The sequence below is a fragment of the Pipra filicauda genome, unplaced genomic scaffold (genome assembly GCF_003945595.2).
Source record: "Pipra filicauda isolate LSUMZ 115617 unplaced genomic scaffold, ASM394559v2 scaffold80_size11013439_pilon, whole genome shotgun sequence".
Classification (NCBI taxonomy): Eukaryota; Metazoa; Chordata; class Aves; order Passeriformes; family Pipridae; genus Pipra; species Pipra filicauda.
The window spans coordinates 2,731,318-2,749,066 of record NW_024104987.1 but is presented as its reverse complement, the minus strand read 5'-3'; the positions used below and the strand labels follow the sequence as shown (position 1 = coordinate 2,749,066).

The following is a 17,749-nucleotide window of genomic DNA, read 5'->3' as shown; positions in this document are numbered from 1 at the left end:
GCTGAGCTTGACCTAAGGCTCAGCTTCAGCCATATCCAGGGTCTCACTTAAACAGAGAGCAGGAGCCCACTGGATGGCTCCTTACAGCCAAAACAAAATCAGGTGCTGGCACACCTTGGGAAATGCTCAGGCAGATGAGGACCAGCAGCTGCTGGAAGGTCTAAGCCTGAGAAGCCAAGCCTGGCTGGAAAAGCCCCCAGCCAGGCTGTGGATGGTCCCTCCCTGGTTGCTGTGCAGCTTTGGGAGCAGCCACTGGGGACCAGAGTAAGGAAGAGGCAGAGGAAAAGGCAAACAGCATCCAATCCATCAGCCCTGCGCACAAGGTATGAGTCACAATGCAGCTCGTGTAGCACAGCAAGGGAAAACACACAGCCCAGCAGCTGCTGGAAAGCACAGCCCTGCTTCCAGCTTTGCCAGGGGATGCCCAACAGAGCCAGACCCTGACCCTGGGGCAGGCACAGGCACCAAGGGCTTGGCCTCATTGAAGTTCTCCCAGCATCCAGCCAAGTGCATGCAGCCAAAACGCATTTCAGGGGCTTCTGTCCCAACAGATCTTTGTGCCAGTATTCTTCTCACCAAGACAGTTTAGGAGGGGAACAAAATAGAATAAAGCAGCCTAAGTGTCAGCATGACTGTTTGCTGGATGAGCAGGTGTTGCAGGGCCTTGGAGGGGGCTCTCCAATCCCCTCTTGGTTCAGCCATGAAGACCAAGCTCCACATCCAGCCCAAGTCGTGCAGAGCAGCCTCACAGCAAGAACACAGCACTGCTAAAGCAACCCCCTGTCCTCTCCCCATGTCAGTGGCAGGATTGCTGTGATCACGAGCCTCATGCTGGAGCAGCACCACAGAAAGGCACACGGGGCCAGCAGCCTGAGAGCACGGCAGGGATCCCCTGTGTGTCAGCTGGCAGCAAAGCGTGAGCACGGGCTTAAGCAATTAACAAAGCTTCTCTCTAGGATTTTAGGTCCTTGTGGATTTAAGCCTGTAAGGTGCTCACAGGATGCTGAGCATCCTCAGCTCCCACCACAGGCAACCTGTAAGGGTGCTTGGTGTATCCAGACAGCTCTGAGGACGTGGCTGTCTGCACACAGACCACACCGCCACGGAACAGCCAAGGCTCCGAACACAGCTTCTCCAAGGTCTGGAAAAAACAGAGGAGGAACGAAAGCAAAGATGAGAGCCAGGGCCTTTCTGCTGACCACCCAGGAGCTTCCTTTCCTACTGCTAACAGGTCTTAGACCTGCAAAGCACAGGCACTACTGAAACCCCCTCGCTGCTCACAGTGTGAGTGGTGCTTGCTCTGTGTGTGAGTGGTGAACGCTCTGTAACAGCAATTTGCTGCACTCTGACAGGTCTTCCCATCTGAGGAACTCAGAGCACTTTGCAAAGGCTGCTGCACTCCCACAGAGCAGCTGAAGCACAGCTGCTGGCAGTTGTTTTCTCAAAGCACACAGCTTCTCCTCTGCACCCCCGCACTCAACTCCACAGAGTATTACTCAGTGCAGAATTTGGCCCAGAGTATTTCCCTTGGCAGGGCTCCCCAGCCAAATTTACCCTGCAAGACGCAGCATCAAAGAAAATACCCTCTTTACTTCCTCTGGCGTAAAAAGCACACTGCTTGTACCAAAAAGCAGTGAAAAGCACACATTGCTATGTAAGGCTTAGCATTGAACAGCCCCAAATTCCCCTCACTTCACCCCTGGAATCCTCCTTAGGTCATGGGCATTGAGGAGAGCTAACTACAACTTGAACAGCAACTCGCTGGCTGTACTTGTCACTGGAAATTCAGTTAATTCCACTCAACAGGATAAGCCACAGGCAGGAGAGGTGAGTAGGAGAAAAGCTAGTTTAACACTCTGCTTTTTAAAATCTGCAGATACCAGTTATACTACAACTGGCGATGCTTTTGAATGAATGCTACAGAAAAAAAAATACACCAAATGCTTTACAAAATTACACATCACACCCAAAAGCGTGGGTGATAGTTCTTCCCACGCCTTAGAGTGCTTCTGGTCACAAATACGCTCATTTCTGAAAAACTGGAAGGAGGCAGAGAGCAGACAGTGGCTGTAATACATCCTCTGAAAGCAGGCATCAGCTGCAAACACTGGGAACCACGCACTGGACCAACTGGCCCAGAGCTGCATTGACTGGCCTGGCACTGCACGTGATGGGTTTTCCCCTGGGAAACAACACATTTGAGTGGTTTGGGGGAAAAATATAGGAGGGGGAGGAAACGTGTCAGGAGAATCATTCAGCTGAGGCTAAGCTATAAAAATAAACAAAATTACAGTTCTCTTTTCTCTGTCACTTCAGCACACACTGACCCCCAGAGCCAGCTGGGATCCACGGGGCTCTGCAACAGGTCATGGCCCCAAACTCCCGGGGATGGAGCTGTCACCCCTCGGACCCTACACGCCCAGAGCTGCCCCGGGGGAGCCGTGGCCAAACAGGATGCTGTGAACACAGCCCACCCCGGCCAAAGCAGAGCCAGCGCTGCCCCGGGCATCGCATCGCCCCGCCCGGACGCGGCACCGGCGTGCCCGCCAGCGCTGATGCCCATAACGGTGCGGCTGTCCCGGCGCTCACCTTTTTGAGGAAGGCCATCCGCGGGCGGTATCGCTGGCCCTGGTCGAGCCGTGTGACGGTCATGGTGGCAGAGAGGCGGCGGAGCGGTGGCGAAGCGAAGGCAGCGGCAGAGCGGCCCCGGCCGAGCGCACCTGGCTGCGGGCACCCACACCCGCCGGGGGCGGCGCCACCGCCGCGCGCCGCAGCCAATCAGCGCCCGCCGCCGCGCGCTCATTTGCATGAAGGGGCGCGAGGCGGCCGCGTGGGGGCGCTCGAGGGAGCGCGCGGAGAGGCCGGGAATGGAGATGAATGGGAATGGGAATGGGAATGGGAATGGGAATGGGAATGGGAATGGGAATGGGAATGGGAATGGGATGGGGCGGAACGGAACGGAACGGAGTGGAATGGGATGGGATGGGTGTAATGCAATGGAATGGAGTGGAATGAGATGGAAGGAGGGGGCCAGGGCCGGGTGCAGGGCCTTAGGTCTGGGTTTGGAGCAGGGATGGGGGCCGATGGAAGGCCAATGGTCCGGGTGGGGCGATGCAGTGCCCAGGGCAGTGCTGGCGCTGCTTTGGCCGGGGTGGGCTGTGTTCACAGCATCCTGTTTGGCCACGGCTCCCCCAGGGCACTATTGGGTGTGTGGGGTCCGAGGGGTGACAGCCCCATCCCTGGGAGTTTGGGGCCATGACCTGTTGTAGAGCCCGTGGATCCCAGCTGGCTCTGGGGGTCAGGCTGGGGGGCAGCGTGAGCTGAAGTGACGGAGAAAACAAAGGTGTAAGGTCTTTCTGGAAGGTGTTTGGGAGTCACACTGGAAACAGCCCTTTTCACAGAGCAGGTGGTGTTGGGAATGGGGAGGCAGCAGCTGGCAAAGTGCCTGTGCACTGCTCGTTTCTCTGGAGAGGGGAGAATCTCTCCCCACAGCACTCCTGGTGTGGAGCCGGGCTGAACACAGGCACCAAGGAGTTGTGACTGGGAATTGTGGTGCATGTCCTGCCCCTTGAGTGCCACCAACCTCGAGCAGCTCAGCTGTGGATGCAGGAGCCGGCTGGGCGGTTTGGGGAGTTGGTGGCTTTTCCACGTGGGGAAATGGTGACGAACGGTGACGAGAGGAAGACCATGGGGTTAAAGTGCTTCCTCAAAACAGAGCTGTCTCATGCCCATGGGCGGGGGGACAGCACCTGACTGGCAGCACTGGGAAACCAAGAGCTCTGTTTTCCCGGTTTCTTCAGAAAGCTGTGGGATTTCCTTCCTGCTGTTCCTCGGAACCATTTGTAGTTTAAAACAGAACAACTTGTTTTGTTATACAAGTGGTGGTGGGAGGACTCAGAAATATTCCAGGTGAGGTGCAAGCACTGGCCTAAGCAAAGGATCAATCACCACGAACTGCACAAGCCCCACATACTCAGAGGAATAAAAATGGTCATTTCAACCCAAAATACTGACTTTAATGGTTCCACTGAGGAATACAGGTGTCTTATTCATGAGAAACATTTGAAAACTGGGTCTACAAGTGAGTTCAGAAATAAAATTGTCTTACAGGAAATCCAGGAGAAATGCTGAGGTGTGAGCTCTTCAGCCTTGTTGAGCTCCAAAGATCCCGGTAATTTTAAATCCTACTGATCTCCCAGACACCCCTTCATAGATCAGGTGTGGGGTTTTTCCATTTTTAGTTGTCTCTGATGAGCTTTAATAAAGCTTCTGGATATTTCTCTCTTTATTATAAAGCTACCTGGTGTCCCTGCTATAGAAGATGTCCAATGTAAAGTCAGCTTTATTAACATCTGCAAATGACCCACAGCACCAAACAGACAGTCAGAGATGAACCACATTTCACCTGTGCCCAGGTGAACCACCCCAATGCTTAATGCTCTTGGGCAGATCTGCCACGTGAAGCATGAGGCACGTAAATCAGATTATAGAGGCTTGTCGAGGGCAGACACTTCTGGGCCTCTAATCACAAAACCCACACTTCTGGAAAGCAAAGAATTCCATAGTCCCTGACACAGTCTGGCTGTTCATGTGTGAATTTGTTGGTAGAGAAAGCAAGGGACTTGAACAGCAGGAAGAGTGGTGGAGAACAGCAATAGCAGCAGGCTCCCTGCTGATTTCTGACTCCCCAAGTTCATCCTGGCCTTCCTGCCCCACAGGTAATGTAGAAATACATTCCCTGGGGAGTTCCCTTTACCTCCCAGTACCCACTTTCTGCTGTAAATGCAGTGCTATTTATGTAGCTGCAAGTTTCCATGGATGTTCATACCCCAGGCTGGAGGCAAATGATGCTGTAGTGGAAACACACTCGTAGTCATCACATCACAGGTCAATGGTGCGTGTCCATGAGCTCTGCAGAGCCCACAGAACCCTCTCAGCCTGCACAGGGCTGGGGATTGAGAGGTGGGTTTTGCCTCTCTGCTCTCCTTGTGAAGCCCCACAAGCTGTGGTGGTTCTCAGCAGACCCGCTCACAACTCTCGACAGTCTCTCTCGTGGAAAGCACTGCGGAGGGAATCCCCCCTTTTCTGAAAGATCACATTTCCTACGTGGTTGCCCCTTCTTCACACATCAGAAGTTGAATCATGCAACACAAAAGGCATGTGGTGAGTAAACTGCTTTTCTATCTAAGGAAACTGGGGACGGCCCTGAGGGGAAGGAAGGAGTAACGTAAGTGAAGCGATGAGAGCAGCAAGTGGAGGCTCAATTTCAGCACACAGTTCCTTCCAGGAAGATTTCAAAGCAGTTTACCAAAAAAAAAAAAAAAAAAAGGTAAAAATTGTGCAAACTGTGGCATAAAGATGTGACAGCCTCAAGTCTCCCAGCAAGGTAATGGTTAAAGGGATATCTCCATGGTCCGTTGTCCTGCCTGGTGGGGTACAAGCACTCAAAATGAGAAACTTCCTTAGTAGCCACATGGGAAGAGCTGTGAGCACAAATGGGCAGCATTTGCTTCCTGTCACTCCTGGGCTTTCCAGGAAAGCTAAGGAAAGAAGTGGCAAAGAGGAAGGAAAAAAGCCAAACAGAGAAAGACTTTACGCACTCTGCCTTAGAGAAGAAGCCCAGCTGCTGTGGTGGGAGGATGCAGCTGGGGTAACACCTGACCTGGATGATGCTGAGCCCTCTCCAGGGAACACCGTCATCCTCAGCACAGGAATAGCCCTTCCCACTGTGCAGCACGCTGAGAGCCATGCTCCTGTGCCAGGAGATTGGGAATGACATTCCTGGGAGGTGTTGGAGAGCTGCCCAGCCAAGGGGAACACGAAGGGGAAAGGAGGGAGGAAGTCAGGGACTACCCAAGACTTAAATGACTTGGCTGTAGAAATTCAGGAGACCTCTGCAGTTCTGGTGATGAGAGTTGTGTCAAAAAATTAATTTTAAAACTTAGACCAGAGCTCAGGAATGTCTGGCTTCCACATCTGTGCTAAGACCACCAGTATGTGCTCCTTGGGTCACTGCATTAATTTTATACCACATCCTGCTCTCCTAAGAGAAATGCCTTTTTTATTTTTAGTAAGGCCACATGAAACAATTCCGGTGGAATTTACCTCCATGTGGAACCATCCTCTAAGGTGTGAACACTGATACTCACTGCAGATAACACTGATACTCATCACAGATTTTGAAGGTCCTTCCAGTTGAGGCAAAGTGACATTTCCATGTGATAAAGTCAGTAACAGATAAAGATTTCCACTGTCTTTTGCTCACTGTCTCCGTGCAGCCCCACATGAGGCCAGACCCAGAGTGTTTGCTCAGCCTGGTGCCACAGCCCAGCAGTACCAGGAAGCTCCTCTGAGACAGGCAAAGAGGAAGTACGTGCCAATTTTTCAAAGTGTTTTAAAAAAACTTCTCTCTTTCTGTACCGAGAACAAAAACTGCTTAGCTGGCAAGCGCCATCCTGCCCCCCTGACTGAGGGCTAACCTCTCTGGGCCATTCACCTGGCACCTTCTCTGCAGCAGCAGGGACAGCTGAGCCTGGGGCTCATTTCTACAGAATCCCATAATCCCAAAATAGTTAGGGTTGGAAGGGACTTCTGGAATGATGCAGTCCAACCCCCCTGCCAAGGCAGCATCACCTGGAGCAGGTGACACAGGAACATGTCCAGGTGTGTTTTGAAGGTCTCCAGAGAGACTCCACACCCTCCCTGGGCAGCTGTTCCAGTGCTCTGTCACCCTCAACAGAACGAATTTCCTCCTCATGTTGAGGTGGAACTTCTTGTGTTTTAGTTTATGGCTGTTGCTCCTCATCCTGTCACTGGGCACCACTGAAAAGAGTCTGGCACCGTCCTCTTGGCATCTGCCTATGAGGCATCTTGGACCTGGTACTGGGTGGATGGTTGAGCTGGGTGATCTTAAAGGTCTCTTCCAACCTTGATGATTCCATGAAGTCATTCTCCACCTTCAACTTTGTTCTCCATTACCAAAGCACTGTAAAATTATGATCATGTGAATCTATAAACCTTTAACTCCATTACACAGCAGCACCCTGTGCCTGAATGTTCTTTCACTGTGCGTGTTTCCTCAGGAGCAATCTGGCCCTAGCAAGGGGGCACAGCCTGGATCTGCTCCAGAAGTGGTGCCGAAAATCTCAATTTCAAGCTTAAGTTCAAAGCGAGTTGGGGGATTTCTTACGGAAAAGGGAGAAAAAGTCTTAAAAGCAAATTGAGTATAGTTAAAAGGCAACTAGCAGTAGGACAGGAGGGAGGGAGGTTTAGGTCAGACATTAGGAAGAAGTTCTTTACAGAGGGAGTGATTGGGCATTGAAATGGGTTTTCAGGTTGTAGCCAGGTGGGAGTCGAGCTCTGCTCCCAGGCAACAAGTGACGGGACAAGAGGCCACAGTCTTAACCTGCACCAGGGGAGGTTCAGGTTGGTTATCAGGAAGAATTTCTTCACAGAAAGGCTGATTAGGCACTGGAATGGGCTGCCCAGGGAGGTGGCGGAGTCCCCATCCCTAGAGGCGTTTTCTAAGAAGAGACTGGATGTGGCACAGAGGAGGCGGCGTTGGACCAAAGGCTGGACTCCACGGTCTCAGAGGTCTTTTCCAGCCTCGTTGATTCGGCGATTCTGCAAAAGGAACCGCGCCTGCCAGAGCTCAAGGGGTGCTTGGACAACGCTCTCAGGCACACGGCAGGATGGTCGGGGCTGTGCAGGTGGGAATCCCCGGTCCCCTGCTGTCCCTTCCCAGCCCAGAGCACTCCAATTCCCCCCCCGGCTCCCTGCCCGACCCCTCCCGCCATTTCCTGTGAGGCGCCGCTGTGGGCGGGGCTCCCTCAAGGGCGGGGCCGGGCGGACGCGTCACGTGCCGGGCGGGCCGGCGCGGGGCGGGGCGCATGCGCGGCGCTGGGCGCGCGCGGCGCGGGCGGCGGGCGGGCGCTCCCCTCGCTGGCAGCGCTCGCTAAGATGGCGGATTTCCTGCCGTCCCGCTCCGCGCTGTCCGGCTGCTTCCCCGGCTGCCTCCTCACCAGCGGCGAGGCCGAGCAGCAGCGCAAGTCCAAGGAGATCGACAAGTGCCTCAACCGCGAGAAGACCTACGTGAAGCGCCTCGTCAAGATCCTGCTGCTGGGCGCGGGCGAGAGCGGCAAGTCCACCTTCCTGAAGCAGATGCGGATCATCCACGGGCAGGACTGGGACCGCGCGGCCCGCGAGGAGTTCCGCGCCACCATCTACAGCAACGTGATCAAGGGTGGGTGGTGGGTGAGGGCGGCGGGGCCGGGGCCGCCCTGCCCTGCCCTGCCCTGCGAGCGCCGGGCCCGGCCGGGCCGGGGCGGGGGGAGGCGGCTCGGGCGGGTCCCGCGGGCCGGGGGAGCGGCGGGGCCGCCGCCTTCTACTCCTCCTTCTCCTCCTCCTCTTCTTCATCCCGCGCTGTCGCGGCGCCTCGTCCTCCCCCCCTGGGTCGGGGCGCGGCGCAGCCCCTCCGGGCCCGCCGGGTGTCACCGCCCGGGTGCGGCCCGCGGGGCGGCCCCGGGAGCAGCGGGTTGAGCCCGGGAGGTCCCGGGATTTGGCGTTTGCTTCTTGGCTGGAGCGGCTCCAGGGAAGGTCTGGAGCACCAGGAGCGGCTGAGGGAGCTGGGGGGGCTCATCCTGGAGGGAAGGAGGCGTAGGGGTGACCTTATCGCTCTCTACAGACACCTGAAAGGAGGTTGTACCGAGGTGGGGGTCGGGCTCTGCTCCCAGGTAACAAGTGACAGGATGAGAGAACATAGTCTTAACCTGCGCCAGGGGAGGGTTACGTTAGACATCAGGAAGAATTTATTCGTAGAAGGGATGAATAGACATTGGAACGGGCCGCCCAGGGAGGTGGTGGAGTCCCCATCCCTGGAGGTGTTTAATGAGAGACTGGACGTGGCACTCAGTGCTCTGGTCTGGTTGACAAGGTTGGTGTTCGGTCGTAGGCCGGACTCGATGATCTCAGCGATCTTTTCCAACCTAATTGATTCCGTGATTCTGTGATTTCCCGGTAATGCGATCGCGGTAATGAGCGGTAATGGATGGGGGGAAGATGCACCTGGAAGTGCGTGAGGAGGAGCCGTGCCCTGGGCTCTCAGCGTTTCACTGCACTGGAAGAATCGCTGCCGTCGTGTTGGAAACTCGGCTGACACATCAATTAACAGGAACCCAGAGGCAGAGCCACTTTTCATAGATGCTTTGCCAAAACCTCCACACACGATTTAGGAGCGGACGCTTGATTTCACTGCTGTCATCCCAGCTTTATTGGTCGTCCTCACTCATTTAATCTCTTAGCCCAATTGCCCATCAGGTTTTCAGTTTGGACTCTTTAATAGCTGGACAAAGTCTTAATGAACTTTCTCAAAACCGCAAAGCCTTGTCAGACTTCAGCCCCTGAAAATCCAGTGATTCTCAAAGAGAATTGTTTTACAAACCCAATGATGAATCCAGCCTGGAAAAACTATTCATAGCAAGGCAGTAGAAGTCACGAGCGTGTATGTTGGCCAGGTTAAAGTTTATTAATAAAGGTACTTCGAACTCTGTGAAAGTATACGTGTAAAAGCTACAGGTCTGTTTTGGAAGCTGTTTTCCTGCAGTCACAGATAGATTTGACAAACACTTGCCTTTGACAGGTTGAAAAATCATGGAAAGAGACGCTCTGGCATTGAACAAGTGTGTTACTGTACAATCATTTGTTACCACATCTTGATTTCCTTATATCTCTCCCCATGCCTTTGCAGTTGCTTATTTCTGGAATTTTCTTTCTATTTTTTTCATTTGTTAATTTAGTACTATAAATCGTTTCCCTGCATTTCCCTTATTGGTATGAGCACAGTGGGTATAAGTCCTTTAGAAAGACTTTAAAAAGAAGTTTAAAATACTCTTTTTCTCCTAGAGAATATTTACCAAAACAACCACAAAAGTGTGGGAAAGTCTGTAGGTAATACAACTCCTTCTGCATTTAAACTGTAAAATCATATTTTTTTATAAAGTGCAGTGATTTTAGTAAATATCTTCATATCTCAGAAAATGTTCAAGGCAGTGATAGAAATACTCTCAGTGATAGAGATACACTATAATTTGATGTAACTAGATATTAAGTTGATAACACAAAGATTAGGGAACTTTAAAATAAGCCAACAGGTGGTTTAACATCTTTTGAAATAAACTCTTCAACATACTTCATTCGTCTTGTATTCGTGCCAGGTGAAAGCATTTGGTAGCACAGATTGGGGAATTAGTCATTAAAAACAGCACTTTTTCAAGAGTTAAACTTGCACTATGGATATTATCCTGTTGATTGTGGTGATGTTCTGTCTGAGTTTTGATATTCCCTGCAAATGCCGTGGTTTGAGCCCATCCAGTAGGAACTGGATGTTCCTACCGAGCTTTGTGCAGAGGGAGTGCATTGTTTGGTTCTGTGCTGGTGAAACAGTAGATGCTGAGAAACTCTAATCTCGGTGCTCTTCCTTGTCATTCAAGGTGTGAGAGTCCTCGTGGATGCCAGAGAGAAACTCCATATCCCCTGGGGAGATCCTGCCAACCAGAGCAATGGAGACAAGGTGATGGCTTTCGACACCCGCGCGGTCACCGTGGTGCAGGGCATGGTGGAGACCAACGTTTTCTTGGACTACCTGCCGGCCATCCGGGCCCTGTGGGCAGACAGTGGCATCCAGCACGCGTACGACAGGCGCAGGGAGTTCCAGCTGGTAAGATTTGGGGCTCGCTGCCTTTAATTGGGTCCGTGTGATCCTTGTTCCTGCGTTGCTTTTTCCCTAAAACGCCGCTCGAGCCGCCTCCTCGTGGATCTGAAGCGTTTCTCTGTGGCTGGCTGTTCCTCTGTGGTATTGCACACAGATGCATTTAACTACTTCCCCCCCCCTTTCTTTTAATAATAATAAAAAAGAGATTCTGACGTAATTGTCCTCATTTCATATGTGGGAAAGCCGAGGTACTGAGGGCTTTTGTGTTCTCTAGCAAAGCTGATACCTGCACAGTGTTTTCACCATGTGTTTATTACCACCCTTTGTTAACTAATGCATCGGCTTAAAAAACCAAACCAAAAAAAAAAATGGTTTGCAATAAAGGCAGGCTTAATAGTAATGTGATTTTTTTTGAAGAAAAGATATGCATGGGTTAATGAGAAGAATTTAAAAACCACTCCCTTCTCTATTCCAGTTTGAGCAATCTAGCAAACATTCCCTCTGTATACTTCCTGTTTAATTTTGAATGTCTGTGTTAATACTCATGTAATGAGATTTTTGTTACGTTGAAGTTCTCAGCTGAAGGTGGAATATACAATTTAAGAGCAGGGTTGGGATGTGGAGTACACAATTCAGTAGTGGGGCTGGAAAGGAAAAAAACCTATTCATTCTTGAGCTGGAGCTTTAACTGTCCGTGACAGCTGAAGTCCTTTTGCTCTGTTGCCATACAAATGCTGCAAAAGGAAATGAAAAATTCAACTTAAATTTGTTGTTTCTTGGTTCATAGACTTGTGTATGCCAGTGGCATAGGGTTTTGTGGGGGTGGGGGTTGAGAACCTTAAAATAGATTAAATCTGTTCTTGTAGGTCTCTCAAACCTAAGTGGCTTTGTGTTTTTATGTCTTAAAAATAACCTTTGTGTTAGTGTGAATCTGAACAATAGCTCATGATGTCTCCCGTTGAGCTATTATGAATGGTTGTGTAATCATACTCTTGACTTAAAGAGGTTGTGTAAATATGCTGTAAATATGTATTGCCCTGATCATGGAATGTCTTCTGGAGATTGCAGTATGGGCAGGTGCTCGGGTGGCCTATCACCTGCTCAGCACAGGGCTCAGCTCTGTAAATAAGTTTCTAATGAGACCGTTTGCTCCTTGTGAAGGGATCATAAAAGGGTAATTGCTCTGCTATAGTCAATATCCAGTTCTGGTGCAGATGTGAATTCTAGTGGTGTAATTGCTGTGCTGGAGGGATCTGTTGTAAAATCTGTTAAATAAAACAGTTTTGCCTTTGATTAAACATGTTTAGCGACTGGAGCCTGTGTAGCAAAGGAAAGGGAGCTGTTACTGTTCTGTCGCCTGGAGTCTCTGAGAAGTAGGTTCTTTCCATAACTGAAACATGTGCAGAGTTTCACTTTGAGTGGGATGTGAAGAATGTGTTCTTCTGAATCTTATGAAAAAAAAGGTACTGTTTTTTTTCTGGGAATCCCTAAATTTGTGCAATTCTCTGCAAAAGTATGTATGGGTAGTGTTGTGCTCTGGACAGAACTCAAGACTATTTTTTAAGTGCTCTTAATAGTTGAGTGGTGTCCTAATAATCTTTAAAAGCAAGGTAACTGCTTTATTTATACTTACATTGCCTTATTTCCTAAATCCTTTCAAAATCGCAGCCGGACATATTTATGCCAAGTTATAAACATGATTAAAAAAAATTAAAAAAAGGCAGCTGAATGATGTCATTGTGTTGAGTGCAGGCAGTGTGATCTGTGCTGGCCAAGCATGAAGTCTCAGTTTTACCCCAGTGAGCTGCAGCTTAAGTTCTGCCAGAGCTCCATGTGGGCGGCAGGAGGAGGGTGGGAAGCTCCTGGAGGCAGTGTGGGGTTTTGCTGTACCTGCTGTCAGGCTTTACAGGAGAGTGTTTGGAGAGTTTAGGTCTGTGCTGTAAGAAGGAAGAAGGACACAAATGGTTAAGGAGGGAGTGACAGGCGTGTCCGAGTCAGGAGATAGAGCAGGGGGAAGTTGGGAGAGACTCAGACAGATCGCAGACAGATCGGTCATGTCCAGTGCTGACTCTTGAAGTAAAGGCTCGAGACTGAAAAGTGTTAACACTGTAGAGTAGAGAATAAAGGGAAGATACTGTTCTGCTTCCAGTTCAATTGCTTGTGGCAAAAAATGTAATGAGGGAGAGATACCAGCAACCATTAGATGAGTAGAAGTGCCACAAAAGCAGTGTAAAGTGCTGGGACTGAGCAGGGTGGAGGAATATTACTGGACTGTATGTGCTCTTTTGCAGACTGTTAAATGAGTTTAACTTTTTTCACCGATCCAAGTTTGACACTGCACTGAAAAACATGTTTCATGCTAAGAGAGCACAGGCAAGAGTGCTGGGGAGGTGTTGTTTGTCATGGCAATAGGACACTTAGGGGCAGAGCTAGAGGTGAGCAAATGAAAAATGGAGCAGTGATGGGTATGGAGTGAAAAATGTCAAAATTTACATAGAAATTCTGGAGGAAAGGAAACAAGAGTGTGTAGTGTTGAAACCATTTGTAGCTTGGGCAGATAGGAAGTACAGAGAAAGGAGGTTTAGGATTGAAGTTTCTGCATGTATATTGTTAAAACTTCAAGATACGTGTACATTTGTGAGACATCATTGAGCTGTTCTTGCTTTTTTGGTTTTTCCCCACCATCTTTCACTGTCAATGCCAGAGATGATGCTGGGAGCCTGAAGAAACAATGTGGTCTTTTTATAGCAGCATGAAAGGGGAAAAAACAGAACTTGGTTGTATTTTAATGGAATCAGAAATCAGCATTTCCATGCCTAGTTCACTGGAGTGTCCTTCCTCATTTTGTTAACTCAAGTGGTCATGGGATTGTCAGTATGATTTATTTTCCTTGGTATAAAAATAGGGACCTTCTGGCCACGAGCAACATGTATTTATGAAAATTCATTAGGTCACGCTTGTGTAGTGCTTTAAAACTGGAAAGAGCTAATTACAGCTTAGTGCAATATGTGCCACTTCAGTACTTCCTAGGTGGTTAATGTTATAATCCCACACATTTTATTACAAACTGAAGTCATTCAGGTGATTGTTCCGCTAACACAGTTAACTACGGGCTGTCCTGGCTCTGTAGCTTACACTGGAGATTCTGCTCATCTCAGGCTTTCTCTCCTTCATCTACTGAGCTGCTTTCTCCTGTGGCCTCTCGTCAGGTGGCTGACACGGATGAGTTACAGAATTAATGTGAACCAGCCCAACGCTTTCTGACACCTAATTAACATTTCACGTTTCTCGTCGCTACTTGATTCCCGGTCAAAATCTCCCAAAATAACTTGGATAAACATCCCCATTATCTTAATTCTGCAGCATGCAAACTGACTGACCTGGGCACTGCCCGGCTTTGCTGCCCATCCTGGTGAGCTGCAGGGTGTGTGGCTGTGAGGGTTTGCTGTTCTCAGGGAGGTTTGGGTGACACTGTGGCAGCTGAGCGTTGTTTAGTGTTTTGTATCTTGTAACACCGAGGAAGGCACTGGTGAGTAAGAGCAGCCTTGTACAGCACCTCTGACATCAGTCATTTCTTGAACTTGCTGTGAGAGCTGTTCAGAGAGAAGCCTTTTGAAGTAGTCTCCAGGAGTCTCCTCATTCAACGAGAATGGAAAAGTGGGATGAGAGCCGAGTTGCTCAGATGCATGATAAGCTTTGGATGTTTTCTAGATTTGTTCTTGTGAAAGATAACTTTTGGGTGGGTTTGGATGTTTGCTACCAGCAGTTGTTGATCTTCAGACAGATGCTTTTTGCCCTACTTGCAAATTAGGTTGAGTGTTGTTGATGTTTTTGTTATGCGAGGGCAGGGTTTTGTCCATATTTGCAAAGAACTGCACAGATCATCCATAGGTGGTACAGCAAGGATTATAGGATATGCACTTACCTCTGGATCACTGCTACTTCTGTGACGTGTCTGCAAGTGCTAGATCAGATTATAGAAGACAGGAAAAGGCGTGTTCCGCTTGAAGTTGTAGTGGCAGCTCTGCTGCAGTTTCCCTGTAGCGTTCTGCTGTTGCAGATTAGTGTTTTTGGCAAGTGTTGTTCAGTTTACTGGGAGATTGTATTGTATTTCATCTTCTTCTCCTTGGGCTTTTTTGGGTTCTGTCTCTGAGTGTTGCTGGGCATGAGAACAGTAAGTTTGCTCTGCTGAAATAATGAGTCCTCAAATGGACACTGGAGTTAAATGTTCTTTCAGGTGCACAAGCAGCACATCCTTGAAATGTGCTTGATTATAGAGCAGGATCCTGCAGAGGTCAGTTGTGTGTGAAGCCAGACTAGGTTTCCAGATGTTGAGATCTTCCCCTTTTGGAGGGTGGATGCCCATCCCGTGGAACAGCTGTGAGGTCAGGGTGCAGCATCTCTCTGAAGTCCCAAGTTCAGGGCCTGCAAAAAGAGTATCTTACCTGCCATTCATTAATGTGTCCACACCACGTGTGTGATATTGACTTTCAGAAGCCTTTCTGTAAACACGTGCATTGACTGTTTGGGCACTTAATCACATAATTCAGAGTTATTTTATTGAAATACAATGTTGTAATTATGTTGAGTATTTCTTAAATTTGCTTAAATTTGTGTGTGGAAACCCAGAAAGCTGCTGCTTTTACGTGTTGAAATATTTTCCCCTCTTTTCTTAATCAATAGCTCTGCCAAAGATCAGATCACAGGATAGCATGTGAACAGTGAGCATGACTCCTTAAGGCCCTTGGAAAGGGCTACTTGCCATCTTTTGGTCTTTATGTGAAAAGGATTTATCAATGATCATTGCTTTAACTGTGGAAAGAAAAGTGCTTTACAAATTCATACTTAAAAATGAGTCATTTAAATCCTCAGAAAAGACTTGGAGTTCTTGGGAGGAATTGCTGTTTCTCCTGCCCCAGTGACAAGATAATGCTGGCTTTGAGTTGGTATTAGTAAGACTCCATGTAGGGATTAACTCTAGAATCCAACAATAGAGACTTGAGTGTCCTTATTCAGGGTTTGTGGCAAAACCCCTTCAGTGTGTGCCAGTGCTTTGGTAGTGGGAATTGACTGTACTATTTCAGTTTAACTAAATGATCTTCAGGTGGACTATTATACTAATTTAACATAAAGTGTCATTTTTTTATCATTTTCAGAATTGGGATTAGAATTTCTGTTTCAGCCTCTGTGAGTTCCTGTGCCTAGAAAGGCTTTTTCTGGGAGTGCCTTCTTCCTTTTCCACCACTCCTCCTTTCCTGTCTGCTGACCTTTCTTGTTAGCAGCGAAATATTGAAGTGTTTGGAGAGTGGACTGGTCTTGTATTGCCAGTTGGTGCTGGTCTGGTTTTACTGAAGAACATCTTTGCCATATATTTTTTTTTTAATATTACTGTTTTTCTTCTTTTTATTTTTTTGTTACTGTTATTTTTAAGGCCAGATGTGGCTCGTGATTGAGAGGTCTCAGTAGGAGCTGTCTTGGTGTGGACATGTCATCCCAGCACACACGTGCCAGACAGAAGCAAGATGAGCTGTTTTCCAACCAGGAATGCCAGCAACCTTTTGGAGCCCTGTGTGCCTTTTCTGCCTGGTTTCAGTGCAATCTCCAAGGATGGGATTCCTAATTCAAACTCATTTCAGATATTGAACAGCCTGGTCTACTGGAAGGTGTCCCTGACTGTGGCAGAGGGGTTAAAATGATACAATCTTTAAGGTCCCTTTGACCCCAAACCATTTGGGGATTATATGATCTGTTTAAGGAAAACTACTACTTTTAAAATGAAGAATTGCAGTGTGGGAGCAGAGGGATGTGTTCTTGTACATACCGTGTCTCCAACAAGCTGTGTCCTGTTGATAGTCATGTGCCTTAGTTTCCTAAACATTTTATTGCAGAAGGGTGACCTACTTCTTGCAAAAAATTGGATTTCTGTAGCTGAGCTTTGATTAAATCAGTATAAAATATAAATGCTCTTCTGAATATGAACGTTCACATCTTGAGTGTGTGAACCTCTTCCCAGCAGATGGTTTTAAATGGGTGCAAACGTGTTAGAGGAGCTTTTGCTGTTCCTGCTGTGCACGGTGTAACGTGAGACCTCGGTACCAACATTCATTCCGAGCTCATTTCCGTGCTGGCTACTCACCTGCAAGGTGCTACATGTTGGTACCTGTGGAACTGCCTCCTTACAGACTTTGGAATTTAAACACAGCAATGGCTACACTGTTCTCTGTCCATTTAGGAATGACTTCCCAAACACAAACCTTACACAGTCCCAGCACTCGTGGCTGTCAGCAAATCTCCGTGCTGGCAAAACATGTGGTGCAAATGCATCTGTGATCTTCCATCTCTATATTTTGCACCTGGGGCAAAGAATATGGGGTGATCTTTTTCATATGTAAATATGGGATCCTTCAGGATGCTGTGCCAGGTGCAGTGTTGGTTTGTGCTGCTGTTCCCTAATTTGAGTTTACTGTAAGACTCCAGCCTGAGAGGCTGGTGAAGTCTGGTCTCACGGAGCAAGTATTGCACTCAGGTTGTTTTGGGTGACTGTTTTGGCTCTTTATTGTCCTAAACTTCAGTTAATGGTAAATGTTATTTTTATGCTCTGGGTTCACACTGCACCTCTCACGCAGAAGTAGCAAAGGGGCAGGAAACTTCAGCTTGTGGCAGCTGAGGAAGTTGCTTAAGAAAATGTGAGAAAACCCGAGTGCAGCCAACCTGACTATGTAAGAAAAGCAATAGAGTAACTCTACCACTCCAGCATTGGGTCTGATGCCACTTTTTTCCTTGGTAATATCTGAATTTATCACAAATAATTTCAGAGGTGCAGAGCCTGCCCTTTTACAGGACAACAGGCTGATGGAGGCCACTTGATACCGAGTGGTATCTTGTATTGCTCTGGAATATGAAGACTTTGTTTATATCTTAAGCTGAGTGAATGGGCCATGGAACACATTATTAGTTAACTTATCAGCCTCAAACTATAAAGGTATTTAATCCAAATAAAAATGTGAATAATCCTGGAGACTCATCCTTATGTTTTACCCC

General features: G+C 48.6%; 2 protein-coding genes across 5 annotated transcripts in view; one reads left to right on the top strand and one right to left on the bottom strand.

The window, feature by feature from the left end:
- RGS9 (regulator of G protein signaling 9) overlaps positions 1–2,730 on the bottom strand; it is a 32,750-nt gene extending 30,020 nt beyond the window's left edge. For all 4 annotated transcript variants that reach the window (XR_003546137.2, XM_027749837.2, XM_027749838.2 and 1 more), the window contains exon 1: positions 2,590–2,730. Coding sequence is in view for 3 of the 4 variants with exons in the window: in XM_027749837.2 (XP_027605638.2) it covers positions 2,590–2,652 (63 nt within the window). In the remaining variant the exon portion in view is untranslated. The remainder of the gene's footprint in view (positions 1–2,589) is intronic.
- Positions 2,731–7,926: 5,196 nt separating this feature from the next.
- Positions 7,927–17,749, top strand: part of GNA13 (G protein subunit alpha 13) — a 29,354-nt gene continuing 19,531 nt past the window's right edge. The window contains exons 1-2 of the mRNA XM_027749781.2: positions 7,927–8,242; positions 10,488–10,714. Coding sequence (XP_027605582.1) covers positions 7,960–8,242; positions 10,488–10,714 — 510 coding nt within the window. The 5' untranslated portion in view covers positions 7,927–7,959. The remainder of the gene's footprint in view (positions 8,243–10,487; positions 10,715–17,749) is intronic.